This window comes from Mesoplodon bidens, assembly GCF_964165515.1.
Source record: "Mesoplodon bidens genome assembly, chromosome: 8".
Lineage (NCBI taxonomy): Eukaryota > Metazoa > Chordata > Mammalia > Artiodactyla > Ziphiidae > Mesoplodon > Mesoplodon bidens.
The window spans coordinates 80,982,110-80,997,551 of record NC_138165.1 but is presented as its reverse complement, the minus strand read 5'-3'; the positions used below and the strand labels follow the sequence as shown (position 1 = coordinate 80,997,551).

Below are 15,442 nucleotides of genomic sequence, written 5' to 3'. Positions count from 1 at the left end.
AACTTGTGCATCAAAGGACACCAACAAGAAAATGAAAAGAAAACCCACAGATGGAAGACAATACTGTCATCCCTCAGTATCTTTGAGGGATTGGTTCCGGTCTCCCTGCAGATACCAAAATCCACCATTGTTCAAGTCCCTTATATAAAATGGCATATCCATTTTATATAAGCTCAATATCCATGGGTTCTGCATCCTCAGATTCCGTATCCTCGGGTTCTACCAATTTGATCTGCAGTTGGTTGAATCCACAGATGCGGGACCCGCTGATGGTGGGTGACTGTATTAGCAAATCATATATCTGATAAGGGACCTTTATCCAAAATATATGAAGAATTCTTACAATTAGAAAATGAAAAGACAAACAATCCAATTTTTAAATGTGCAAAGGATTTGAATAGACATTTCTCCAAAGAAGATATACCAATGGTCAATAAACACGTGAAAGGATACTCAACATCATTAGTTGTTAGGAAAATGCGTATCAAAACAACAAAAAAGCCATGTCACACCCACTAAGACGGCTGTAAGCAAAAAGACAGTCAATAACAAGTATTGATGAGGATGTGGAGAAACTAGAACTCTTGTACAATGCTAGTGGGAATGTAAAATGGTATAACCAGCTTGGACAACAATCTCACAGTTCCACAAATAGTTAAATATAGTTGCCATATGACCCGACAATTCCATTCTTAGGTATATACCCAAGAGAAAGAAAAAATATATGCCTACATAAAAACATATACATGAATGTTTATAACGTTACATGTTAATATATGTTCTGGTAGCATTATTCATAATAGCCAAAATGTGGAAACAACTCAAAAATCCATCAACTGATGAATGGATAAAAAAATGTAGTATAGCCATTCAGTTATAAAAAGGAATGAAGCACTGATACATAATACAACGTGGATGAACCTTGAAAACATGCTAAGTAAAAAAAATCTAGATATAAAAGGCCACATAGTATATGATTCCATTTCTATGAAATGTCCAGAACAGACAAAAAAACCCAAAAAGTATATTAGTAGTTGCCTAGATATAGGTAGCTGGGAGGATAAGAGGTGGTAACTCAGTGGTATGGGGTTTCTTTTTGAGGTAATGAAAATGTTCTAAAAATTAACTGTACCTATGATTGCATATATCTGTGAAGATATGAAAAACTCCTGAATTGTACACTTTAAATGGGTAATTAAATGGTATGTGAATTATATCTCTATAAAACTGTTATTTTAAAAAAAGACAAAATGATACACTGACATATTACAATATAGTGAACCTTGAAAACATTAAATAAAAGAACGCAGACGCAAAAAATCATATACTGTATGATTCCATTTATATGAAGTGTCCAGAATAGGCAAATTCATAAAGACAAAAAGATTAATGGTTGCCAGGAGGCACAGGGAGAGGGGGATGGGGAAATAACTGATAAAGGGTACAGGCTTCTTTCTGGAGTGATGAATATGTTCTGGAATCAGATAGTGGTGACGGTTGTACAATCTTGTGAAAGCACTAAAAACCCACTAAACTGTACACTTTAAATAGGTGAATAAAGTATGTGAAATATATCTCAATTCAAAAAATTTAAATGGCCACAAATGGCCACTGTACTAGACAGCACAGACATAGAGGGTGCCTAAATTCAAAGCAGCCTTCCATTAGCGAGAAACAGACTTTTGTTTTCAGCCATTTGGGAAGTAGGGGCTGGGAAGAGAGCAGGAACAGACAAATTTAAGACTAGCAAAGAAGTGCTAAACATTTGGACTGTAACTGCTTAAAACTTCTGAGTATAAATTCAGATTAAAGTCCAAAAGCTATAGCCCAGGGATGGATGACTTCAAAACAGTGTTTAACCTCTATGGGCATAAGCTTCTGAGTTTATAAAAGGAAAATTAACTACAACAGCATTTCCCAGACTGTGCTGTAGTTCTTATTAATAGCTACCGGGCATCCAAAAAACAGTTTTGAGGACTAATAACATTTTGTGAAATACTACATGTAGGTAAGTTAAACAGATTTCTTTACTGCAAGACTTCCCAGAACACTTGAAATGATATTGTGTTTTGTAGGTTCAAAAGGGGCACATTATGCAGTAACTATTTTACAACAAATACAAATATTTTTACATATTACACAATGCTGGTTTGGGAAATACTGAACTATATGAGTTATAATGGTTCCACCAGCATCAGAGCTGTATGAGTTCGATCCCTGGCCCGGGAATATCCCACACACCGCAGAGCAACTAAGCCCACGTGCCACAACTACTGAGCCTGTGCTCTAGAGCCCGCGTGCCACAACTACTGAAGCCTGCATGCCTAGAGCCCATGCTCTGCAACGAGAAGCCTCGACAATGAAAAGCCCGCGCACCACAACGAAGAGTAGACCCCGCTTGCTGCAACTAGAGAAAGCCTGCACACAGCAACAAAGACCCAACACAGCCAAAAATAAAAACAAATGAATAAATTTATAAAAACAAAAACAAACAAACAAAAAAACCTATGGGATGCAGCAAAAGCAGTTCTAAGAGGGAAGTTTCTAGCAATACAATCCTACCTTAAGAAACAAGAAAAATCTCATATGAACAATCTAACCTTACACCTAAAGTAACTAGAGAAAGAACAAACAAAAACCAAAGTTAGTAGAAGGAAAGAAATCATAAAGATCAGAGCAGACATAAATGAAATAGAAACAAAGAAAACAATAGCAAAGATCAATAAAACTAAAAGCTGGTTCTTTGAGAAGATAAACAAAACCGACAACCCTTTAGCCAGACTCATCAAAAAAAAAGAGGGAGAGGTCTCAAATCAATAAAATTAGAAATGAAAAAGGAGAAGTTACCACAGACACCGCAATAATACAAAGCATCCTAACAGACTACTACAAGCAACTCTATGCCAATAAAATGGACAACCTGGAAAAAAAGGACTAATTCTTAGAAAGGTATAACCTTCCAAGACTGAACCAGGAAGAAACAGAAAATATGAACAGACCAATCACAAGTAATGAAATTGAAACTGTGATTAAAAATCTCCCAACAAACAAAAGTCCAGGACCAGATGGCTTCACAGGTGAATTCAAACAAACATTTAGAGAAGAGCTAACACCCATCCTTCTCAAACTCTTCCAAGAAACTGCAGAGGAAGGAACACTCCCAAACTCATTGTAGGAGGCCACCATCACCTTGATACCAAAACTTGACAAAGATACTACAAAAAAACAAAATTACATACCAATATCACTGATGAATACAGATACAAAAATCCTCAAGAAAATACTAGCAAACAGAATCCAACAACATATTAAAAGGATCATACACCATGATCAAGTGGGATTTATCCCAGAGATGCAAGGATTCTTCAATATATGCAAATCAATCAATGTGATACACCATATTAACAAACTGAAGAAGAAAAACCATATGATCATCTCAATAGAGGCAGAAAAGGCTTTTGACAAAATTCAACAGCCATTTATGATTAAAACTCTCCAGAAAGTGGGCATAGAGGGAAACTACCTCAACAGAATAAAGGCCATATACGACAAACCCACAGCAAACATCATTCTCAATGGTGAAAAACTGAAAGCATTTCCTCTAAGATCAGGAACAAGACAAGGTTGTCCACTCTCACCACTATTATTAAACATAGTTTTGGGAGTCCTAGCCACAGCAATCAGAGAAGAAAAAGAAATAAAAGGAATCCAAATTGGAAAAGAAGAAGTAAAACTGTCACTGTTTGCAGATGACACGACACTATACATAGAGAATCCTAAAGATGCCACCAGAAAACTACTAGAGCTAAGAAATGAATCTGGTAAAGTTGCAGGATACAAAATTAATGCACAGAAAGCTCTTGCATTCCTATACACTAACAACGAAAGATCAGAAGAGAAATTAAGGAAACAATCCCATTCACCATTGCAAAAAAAAGAATAAAATACCTAGGAACAAACCTACTTAAGGAGACAAAGGACCTGTATGCAGAAAACTATAAGACACTGATAAAAGAGATCAAAGATGACACAAACAGATGGAAAGATATACCATGTTCTTGGACTGGAAGAATCAACACTGTGAAAATGACTATACTACCCCAAGCAATCTACAGATTCAGTGCAATCCCTATCAAATTACCAGTGACATTTTTTACAGAACTAGGACAAAAAATCTTAAAATTTGTATGGAGACACAAAAGGCCCTGAATAGCCAAAGCAATCTTGAGGGAAAAAAACGGAGCTGGAGGAATCAGACTCCCTGACTTCAGACTATGCTACAAAGCTACAGTAATCAAGACAATATGGTACTGGCACAAAAACAGAAATATAGATCAATGGAACAGGAGAGAAAGCCCAGAGATAAACCCACGCACCTATGGTCAACTAATCTATGACAAAGGAGGCAAAGATATACAATGGAGAAAAGACAGTCTCTTCAATAAGTGGTGCTCGGAAAACTGGACAGCAATGTGTAAAAGAATGAAATTACAACACTCCCTAACACCATAAACAAAAATAAACTCAAAATTGATTAAAGATCTAAATGTAAGACTGGACACTATAAAACTCTTAGAGGAAAATATAGGAAGAAGACTCTTTGACATAAATCACAGCAAGATCTTTTTTGACCCACCTCCTAGAGTAATGGAAATAAAAACAAAAATAAACAAATGGGACCTAATGAAACTTAAAAGCTTTTGCACAGCAAAAGAAACCATAAACAAGATGAAAAGACAACCCTCAGAATGGGAGAAAATATTTGCCAACGAATCAATGGACAAAGGATTAATCTCCAAAAAATATAAACAGCTCATGCAGCTCAATATTAAAAAAAAAAACAACCCAACCAAAATATGAGCAGAAGACCTAAATAGACAATTCTCCAAAGAAGACATACAGATGGCCAAGAGGCACATGAAAAGATGCTCAACATCACTAATTATTAGAGAAATGTAAACCAAAACTACAAAGAGGTATCACCTCACACCAGTCAGAATGGGCATCATCAGAAAATCTACTAACAACAAATGCTGGAGAGGGTGTGGAGAAAAGGGAACCCTCTTGCACTGTTGATGGGAATGTAAATTGATACAGCCACTATGGAGAACAGTATGGAGGGTCCTTAAAAAACTGAAAATGGAACTACCATACGACCCAGCAATCCCACTACTGGGCATATACCCCGAGAAAACCATAATTCAAAAAGACACATGCACCCCAATGTTCACTGCAGCACTATTTACAATAGCCAGGTCATGGAAGCAACCTAAATGCCCATTAACAGACGAATGGATAAAGAAGATGTGGTACATATATACAATGGAATATTACTCAGCCATAAAAAGGAACGAAATTGGGTCATTTGTAGAGATGTGCATGGACCTAGAGACTGTCGTACAAAGTGAAGTTAAGTCAGAAAGAGAAAAACAAATATCGTATATTAATGCATATTTGTGGAATCTAGAAAAATGGTACAGATGAACCAGTTTGCAAGGCAAAAATGGAGACACAGATGTAGAGAACAAACATATGGACCCCGGGGGGAAAGTGGGGGGTGGTGGCATGAACTGGGAGATTGGGATTGACATTTATACACTAATATGTATAAAACAGATAACTAATAAGAACCTGCTGCATTAAAAAAATAAAATTAAAAAAAAATTCTGATGTGTTAAATCACCTCCATCTATGGAAATTCAACCTCCCTAATTCAGCCTGATGTTCACTTGCATGGTTCACTCCTCTCTGTGGAGGTAAAAGACAAAAGTTACAGGGAAGGATGCAAACATCAGTCCTCAAATTTCTACTTTCTCCTTCTTCATTCTAGGTACTTTTAACATTATTCTATTTGTGAAAACAAACAGAAGTTAAACACATAAATACAAACCTCCTTTCTGTATACTCTATGACCATTCATAAAAAGCAAAGACTACCACCATTAAAAGTCTCTTTTTAAAGCAAGGAATAAAGGTAATATAGAACATGAACATAATATTTTTAAAATATATGATACGTAGATGTACATGTCAAAAAGATTTAAAAGTGTAAATACGAGATGTATATTCAAAATGATTAGGCAATTTTAAGTTTCTTCCTTAATATTTATATATTTAAATATAAATATTTAAAATTTATAATTTTTCAACAATGAGCATGCATTTTAATGGTTTTTATTAAGAATTTGCAATCTTTATATCATTTTAGTAACTACTTTTTAATGCAACTGACTAGTAAGCCATGATTCTGTTATGCCCTTATAAACCCTTCCTGCAATTTTTAATGAATTCTGAGAGTATCCTTGCTGATAATGAGAAAAAAGGAAAGCTATTAATGACATCTTTCCCATTATTCAAAAGAAAGATTTCAGATAAAACATTAAGGTAAATTCTTTTTTTTTAAACATCTTTATTGGAGTATAATTGCTTTACAATGTTGTGTTAGTTCCTGCTATATAACAAAGTGAATCAGCTATACTTATACATATACCCCCATATCCCCTCCCTCTTGCATCTCCCTCCCACCCTCTCTATCCCACCCTTCTAGGTGGTCACAAAGCACGGAGCTGATCTCCCTGTGCTATGCGGCTGCTTCCCACTAGCTATCAGTTTTACATTTGATAGTGTATATATGTCAGTGCCACTCTCTCACTTCATGCCAGCTTACCCTTCCCCCTCCCCATGTCCTCAAGTCCATTCTCTACGTCTGTGTCTTTATTCCTGTCCTGCCCCTAGGTTCTTCAGAACCTTTTTTTTTTTTTTTCTTAGATTCCATATATATGTGTTAGCATTCGGTATTTGTTTTTCTCTTTCTGACCTACTTCACTCTGTATGACAGACTCTAGGTCCACCCACCTCACAAAAATAACTCAATTTCGTTTTTTTATGGCTGAGTAATATTCCATTGTATATATGTGCCACATCTTCTTTATCCATTCATCTGTCGATGGACACTTAGGTTGCTTCCATGGCCTGGCTATTGTAAATAGAGCTGCAATAAGCATTGTGGTACATGACTCTTTTTGAATTATGGTTTTCTCAGGGTATATGCCCAGTAGTGGGATTGCTGGGTCATATGGTAGTTCTATTTTTAGTTTTTTAAGGACCCTCCATACTGTTCTCCATAGTGGCTGTATCAATTTACATTCCCACCAGCAGTGCAAGAGGGTTCCCTCTTCTCTACACCCTCTCCAGCATTTATCAAAACATTAAGGTAAATTCTTAATTTCTGTTCTTCTGAGCAAAGCCATTTTACTGGATGACTTTGTTCTTAATCCAAACAGTGGACAATGGGATTTTACTATGTATCTATGTGAATTAACACTCACAAAAAGGAATAACTTTCTTTTATCTAAGAAAAGGAAAAATATAAATATGAACAAGTTGGTTTTTCAGACTTACTTTAGGAAAAGTAACAAATATAATCTTATTTCATCCACCAAAGCATTAAAGCAACCCATGTTATTATAAAATTCTCCATTTGTAAATATGTAGATTCCAAGTTAATCAAAAATGTTTTAAAGTTTCTAGACAATTCCTAGATTAGGAATCAATGTTTATATTTATAAATGAAGAAGAAGAAGAAACAAAAAAACAGGTCTTACATTTATCTCCAAAAAGTCCTTAACAATAACTTTAATCTTCTCTACAGGAAAGAAAATCGGGGAAACAGGAAACTGTAGTTATAACTTTTTATCATCACATTTTAGAAAAAATATTTTGACTATCACTTTTTCTAGAGGTTGAAATAAAACAGAATCATCTAACTTTTTACTAAAGATGATTTTTAAATTTCTAATGTTAACTGCATTATTAACCTGGAAAACTACTACTTACAACTCTGCTGTACCTGCAGATTGTGTGTGTGTGTGTGTGTTAATACAGGTAATATCTGATCACTCCTAATGCCAATAGATAACATTTCTGAAGGACATTTTCATGATAGAAATAATTTAAACACAGTATGTTTGTTTTTGGAAGGACAGCACACCATTTTCCTTCCTTTGTTCAATCTTCACACTAAATATAATCCACATTTAGAATATTCTTATTTACCTTATTTTTTATATTCCCATGCATAAAACCAGCTATTTAAGGACACTGAGCAAAGAACCTTATCATTTGTTACTTATGATCAGTAGATTTGCCTTTTTTCTGCTTTACAAGCAAAAATTGTATTTCCACAAAATAAAATGAGTGTTGGGTGAGTTAACTTGAGCTAATGGTTAGGTCATGATGCTATAATAAGACTAAATTGACCATTTGATCACCGATCCCACCAAATGACTTTCATCTATTGCAGGGTCACAGGCAGCATCGAAACTCCTGCTGGTCAGTTTGCTGGTCACCAAGAAGAGCCAGGCAAATGAGCAGCTGGGTCAGCAGAAATCCACTATCACCATCTTCTATTTATCAACTTTACCACAAACAAATCATGTAAGAGTTGTCACCTGGGGAGAGATCCCCAACAATATACCCACTGGATCTTAACACAGATGATAATCTAAGAGGTAAAAGTGTAAAGTTTATTTTAGATGCTAAGTTGAAGAAATAAGATATTTTAAAACCCAAGTCCATTTCTATTAACCAGTATTTATACTTTGAATTTTAAAATACCATCCCATTAAACTCTGAGTCCCATTGCTAAGGCAAATGATGGCAGTAACATTCTCCTCTCTTGAACTGGAATAAATGTATAAAATATATAAAAAGATGACAGTTGTTGATCCCTTTACTCTCTCAGCTTTATTAATTCAGGTACTTTTACCTTTATGTAACAACTGTAATATAAGAGGAACTATACTTTCAAATTACAATAAAAATTATCTTCCAAAGAGAGATCTGTTTTTCTTTTTTTTTTTTAATTTAGTGGTGATAACCGCAACCCAATCAGTTTTCCACCCTCAATTTCTCTTCTGACCTGTAACTCTTTCTCATAATGTGTTGCACAACGGATTGTAATTACAACTTCAGTCCTTTTAATTTGCCTCTCCTGGAGACTGTGAATTCCCAGAGTGAGGACAGCATAGCTTCTTCCTTCTTCCCACCTGCAGCCCATTAAGAGTATAAACTGACACACTACATGGTATTCATTTGCTCACAGATCAGCCTCTCCTACTAACTACACTATGAGATTCTGTGGACACTAGGTATGAATCATCAACACTTGACACAGTGCCAGGCTACAGAAGACTTTCAAATGTATTTAGTGAAAAATTGAGCATCTTAACCTTTGAATCTCTCCTACCACACTCAGTATCAGCAAAGCACCCTATGAATATGGACAATTGTACTTTTTGTATGAATCTTTGACCCAAGTCACATTCTTTCTTTGCCTACTAGCCATACTTTCAACTGCCTCTTTGGAGGGAAGAGCCTTGGGTTATGTCTGATTTATTCTCCAATCAAATATTCCCTACAAGAAAATACAGAGTTCAGGATATGTCTAATCAAGCAAAATCTCACAATACTATCCTTGATCAACCATGTGGTCCTTACAAAATTTATGAACCTGTAAATTTTAACACCTATTTTTTTTGGTTTAAACCAAGACTTGAGAATGCTTCCCAACACAGCTGATGTTAAGAAGGATGCCTGGAGAGATGGAGGTGGGAACAGGAAAAAAAGACCATAGTGAAGGAACAATTTAACGTATTTCTTCCATTTCCACCTTCATCCCAAGAGAATTTAAATGGGAAGGGAAAAAATGGAGGTAGAACCTGTGATTCAGAATAAGCTATAAAGAAAACAAAAGATACTGACTTTGCAAACTGTGCGTTTTAAACTATCCTTTCAAATAATTTTTACAGAGAAATTTTTTTTAATCCACAGAATCTTTTGCTTCTTCCAGGAGCAGCTGGATCTCATCTCACCCAATATCCCCCGCCTCCATACACATACATATAGCGCTACCACTGAGTCCCTGTGCCAAACCAATCATCACAGGAGAAACTAAACCATGAGGATCATTTCCTAATTCTCTATGAAAAATAATCCCCAAATTTTTCCCCAAAGGCAAATTACCTATTCTAATGGGATTGAAGGGAAGTGGCGGGACGGAAGAGTTCATTATCATGCAGCTTCTCATTCTCTATAGGGAGAAAAATGGCATTAACTTCCAACAAGGGACAGCTACTCTTATACTGTATCCCCAGTTAGAACCTAAAAACAAGCAAAAAAACAAAAACCGATCCTTTGATGCATTCAAATGAATAGAAAGCTGAGACAGTTTACTTTGCGGCAATATAACCCCTTAAAAATCCTCCAGAGCTTGGGGGATGGGGGTGACCCATCAATCCCCCCACACCCTTGCCATATGGGGGAGCAAGATTCTGTCAAATAGAAAATGTCACTCTCCGCCTCCTCCGCCATCCCGAAAATTGACTGGCACCGAGTGCGGAGGCGGCCGAGGGAAGAAGCGAGGAGGCGGGGGTGACCACACACACACACACACACCACACACACACACACCACACACACACCCGCACCGAGGGCTGATTCATGGCTTTTAAAAATGTTTTAAAGGTACAATTTCCTCCAACCGGAGAATTCTCACCCATTCCCCAACCACAGCTCCCACCATGCTCCTCCCCCACTACATGGGGGTCAGCTGGACTGTACCCCCGCCGCGGCCTCGACCCCGCGCGCCCTACGCCCCCAGGAGCGCGGCCCCCTGCCGGGGGTCCCCCACGCGCCCTCACCACCCCGAGGCCCGACGCGCCCAGGCCGGGAGATGCGTCGCACCTGGATGTAGTTGTTCTCGCAGTAATCGGCCACCCGTTCCAGATTCGTGTAACTGTCGAAGAGGGCCCGGCGGCCCCCCGGGATTTCCTCCTCCAGCAGCATCTGCAGCTCCGCCATCTTCACATCCTCCTCCTCCTCATACAGACCGCAGAGGCAGTGGCGGCAGCAGCGCCAGGGAAACCCAAGACTGGGAGAGGAGGAGCGGCGGCGGCGGCGGCGACGGCGGCAGCAACCGGGAGGAGCGAGAAACACTCCCCGCCAGCGACAGGGGAGGGGGCAGCAGGAACGGGGGCGGGGCGCGAGCCGACGGACTCTGAGGACAGTCACCGCGGCGACGGCCGGCACGGCGCGCGCACGCGCGCTCGCCTCCCTCCGCCTCCGGGAGCCCGAAAAAGATTCCCACCCTTGGTCGCGCCGCCCGCCCCTCCCCCACTTCCGGCGTCTCCTAGCGACCGCGGGAGTGGGGGCCGGGATGCGCGCGGGAGTAGCGCGCGCGGTTAACTCTTCGGCCCCCGCAGGTTGCGTGGCTGGAGAAGCGCCCCCGGCTGTCTTTGTTAGTCCGGCGTGAACGCCCACCAGGCTCCGCCGTCTTTTGGCCCGCGTCTTCAGCGACTCCCCTCGGCGTTATCCTCAACCTGGGGCCCAACCCCGTGGTCATGGGCCTGAGGGATAACATCAGCCCACTAAACTTTCATGCAGCTTTAAGTGCCGCTCCACTTTTCATTTTTCTCTTCATCTTCGACCTCATCCATCCTCTCTGGTACAGATAAGTAAATTTCAATTTCCTAATCCCAAATTTCCTGTCCTTCGCCTTTTTTGCACCTGTTTGTCCATTGACACCGTTTCCCCCTGCCAGGTTAGCCTCTCTGTTCTGTTCTCCTTTGACCATCCTCCGGACTTCAGCTTTTTGCGCTTGCCCCTCTCTTTGCTACGCTTCCTCAGTGACAACCTTTTCTGTCATTTCTCTGAGTCTGTCAACTTCACTTTTTTCTTCGTCTGTTCCGTGTTTAAAGTTTCGAAAACGGTTTTGCTGGTACTTTCATTCCTCACAGGGCTGTTACATGGATAAAATAAAAGTTTAAAGCACCTCGGGAAACAATAAATGACACAAAAATTCAAGGTAGATCATTTTGATCTTGCAGTTATTATTCTGTTATTCCTGAGAGACTATATCTTTTTTTCCTAAATCTGACTACTCCACACAATGTAATCTTAAAAAACTAAAATTCCTGACAACTGCTGAGATATTATGAAGCCCATGACCTTTATTTGTACTGTGGAAAGTCAAGGTTGACTACATTTGCAGTTTGGAGCAAGATTCATTATTTCAACTCTTGTATTTGTGATCTCTTGGCCCTCCTACAGTGATTTCTCCCCCCCCCCTTTTTTTTCTTCCCAGATTATGAGGAAACTATATTATACTTTCTCAAAAAATCACTTTAATGCCTTACCATTACACATTTCTGGAGCAATCTGTGATGATGTTATATTGGCTTTATTATATGCACATTAGCAAATTGTGTTGAGTTTTCTCTGTGGAACCCAAATTAAAGGATACTGAAAATGTTGTTCCAGTCCAGCTAGTTTTGTTCTTAACCACTTTAAACATCTTCTGTATTAGTGGTTCTCAAACTTAAGTGTGAAGCGCTCTTTAAAATGAAAGCTGCAGGGTCACACTCTAGAGATTCATTAGCTTAAGTGATGGAATGGAGTCGTTACTTAAATGGCCCATAAACATGCTTCAGGGATTAACATATTAGATCAAGTAAACTTTTCTTTCGGACTAAAGTTCAATGAATGAAAGGCTACTGTTGTAACTGTGATAAGTCCACCAGGGTAAGTTAAATGCTAAACAGACTCTTCCCCCATTGTTTGTTTCCACCTAGCATTCTTTGAAACACTGCTTAGCAATTAGCCCAATAAACAGTTCTCCCCAGAGGGACGATTCTTCATCCTAGGTATCACTGCGTGAAGATTCTAGTATGCACTTTCTCAAATTAATATGTTACTTCTTTGGATCTTCCTTATCTGAAAAATCAAAGGGTTAACCTCAGGTCAGTTCTTAAACTTCTGAGTGGATTGGCATCACCTGCCGGCTTGTTGAACCGCAGGATCGCTAGGCCCCAGCCCCAGACTTTCTGATTCAGTTGGTCTGCCCCACTTCATAGTTCTAACAAGGTCCCAGGGGGTGCCAATGAAACTGCCCTTATGGCTCTGAAGGTCTAAGTGGGACTCTCTGCCAAGAGAAGACCTTTTAATATTCGGCAGAATCTAAGAATTGAAGGACATAGATACACACTTCTGCCACCAAGAACATTTCAGCAAAAAAGAAGACAACTACAAAATCTATACAAAGTACATGCATAGTGTGTGCATATGTATTATGTGAGTGGAGGGATTGTAGGGTTTTTTGGTTTTGCGCATCTTAATTCTTCTAAAATGAGCATGGATTAGTTTATAAGAGTCCAGTGAGGCTATTATCTCCCCAAATCAGAGAGAATACTTTTATTAATGCATCCCAAGATGACATTTTTATAGCAATTTTATAATCAGTTTGATTCAAAGTAAGCATTAAAAAGTCGTAGATTTTTTACATATTAACCCAGTCATGCGAAGTGCAGTTGATTTTTTTTTTAATCTAATTGCAGGTCCTTATATTTATTTCCAATTATGCCTTGGCTTTTTCCCAAATTTAAACCCTCATTACCATCTCCTGAAATAAATTATCTTGCTTCACATCATCTACTGATTTGATAAGCAAGCCTTTGGGGTTCATTATAGCCTTCAATAAGAATGTTGAAGAAATCAAGGCCAAGAAGGGGGCCTAACGGCTTGGCCCTGGAAGACTCACTTAGTTGGTCAGAGCCACTTTCAGTATGCCTTAAACTGGGCTACTTGTAACTATACGTTAAAGGATTCACATTTATCCAGTATTTCATCATCAGAGTCACAGGACTGGTGAGAAAGTGTCAAATTCTTCTGCTGAAATAAAGATACTGTGGAATTCCCCTGATGTATCTCATCCTAGCAACTCTATACTTAAATGAGGAAACTAAGGTAAAGCACATAATATATTGCCTAATATTATGGGCTCTATAAAGAAATAAATGTTGCTTAACTGAATTGTTTACATTGCTTGTCTTAACGATATCTAGAAGACATACTGATTCACTTCAGACTTTCCCCCCAGACTCTTCCTGCACACACTGACATGATAATTCATCATAAACATTGTTTTCAGGGACTTCCCTGGTGGTACAGTGGGTAAGACTCCATGCTCCCAGTGCAGGGGGTCTGGGTTCCATCCCTGGTCGGGGAACTAGATCCCACGTGCATACCGCCATAAGCCCACATGCCACAACTAAGAAGTCCACATGCTGCAACGAAAGATCCTGTGTGCTAAGACCTGGCACAGCCAAAATAAATAAATAAACATTAAAAAAAGGAAAAAAAGATGCTCAACATCACTAATCATCAGGGAAACAAGACATCACCTCACACCTGTCAGAATAGCTAGCACCAAAAAGAATACCAAAAAAAACCCACATTATTTTCATAATTAACTCTTTGCCTCCAAATTTTCAGTCTCTCTTTTAAATGACATCAACCTATCAGGTTTAAAATCCTTAACATTGAGTATTAATTAGTAGTTAATATTACTGTATTTTCTCATACATTTAAAAAATTTATTAGAGAATAATATATATGGCACCTAAAGAATACCATCTGTTTCATTTCCACACAACGGCACTTTCTGTAATATTTATCCCTTTTCCTGGTTTTACATTAAATGCTTGGAAACTATTAAATAAGAAACTATAAGAATGTCATCCTTCTTCATGAAGATACTTGGGACTGTTTTCTTTCTTTACCCTGAGAATCTCAAAACTAGTTTTCTGGCTGCTATATGATTTTATCAGGCGATACCAAGTTGGATATATATGTACATATACAGTTCAACGAATGAATATATATTTCAATGAAATTTAAAAGAATTCCTTTTTAAGCAGTTAAGTTCCCTGTTTGAGATATTACACAGTAGTAATCAGGAGAAATGCAAAGCAGAGTGTTTTACTCAAGCAATGACATGGTTAACTTAGTTCCTATTCTTACCCCAAACAAGAAAAATAATTATCAGTGATTAATATTTTCATACACATTTATACACACTTTGGGGTTTTAATCAAATTTAAGACTACCAGGAAATTTTAATACCAAGTGCATATAATGTGTATATATTAAATCTTTGAAACAAATTTTCTGTATGTGATCAGAAGATAAATGACTGGGATCTAAGCCTTATATTTTTAGGCACACTTTATCATCTGACACTTTGGTTTCAGTTTTAGTGATATAAACCTTGGTCTCAATTTTAGGGATACTTATTTAATGGTTAAAAATGTACCAAACTGCTAAAAAAAAAGCTTTACTGTGCAACAGAGCATTCCATGCTTTATAGCTATATGAATACACATTTTAAGAAATAAGTTAAAAATGACTGGAAAGAATACAAAGAATCCTCCAAAATTAGTCTGTAAGAAAAAAAAAAATCCCCTCCCATTTTCAGGAAGTCAGGAGTCCACAAGTCTCATACATATTTTTTTCATTTTCATTGAAAGTCATTTTTTAATCTATTATGGAAATTACAAACATACAGTATGGAAATGGTGTAATGAATACACAAACATCCAGATTAGATG

The 15,442-nt window shown here is 38.1% G+C and overlaps 1 protein-coding gene across 9 annotated transcripts in view; it reads right to left on the bottom strand.

Moving 5' to 3' along the window:
- ABI2 (abl interactor 2) overlaps positions 1-11,098 on the bottom strand; it is a 96,528-nt gene extending 85,430 nt beyond the window's left edge. For 5 of the 9 annotated variants that reach the window (XM_081241928.1, XM_081241929.1, XM_081241931.1 and 2 more), the window contains exon 1: positions 10,743-11,097. In XM_081241928.1, coding sequence (XP_081098054.1) covers positions 10,743-10,859 — 117 coding nt within the window. In that variant the 5' untranslated portion in view covers positions 10,860-11,097. Of the gene's footprint in view, positions 1-10,742 lie in introns of all 9 variants that reach the window. The other 4 variants (XM_081241930.1, XM_081241932.1, XM_081241924.1 and 1 more) reach the window with 2 other exon arrangements.
- Positions 11,099-15,442: the final 4,344 nt, after the last annotated feature.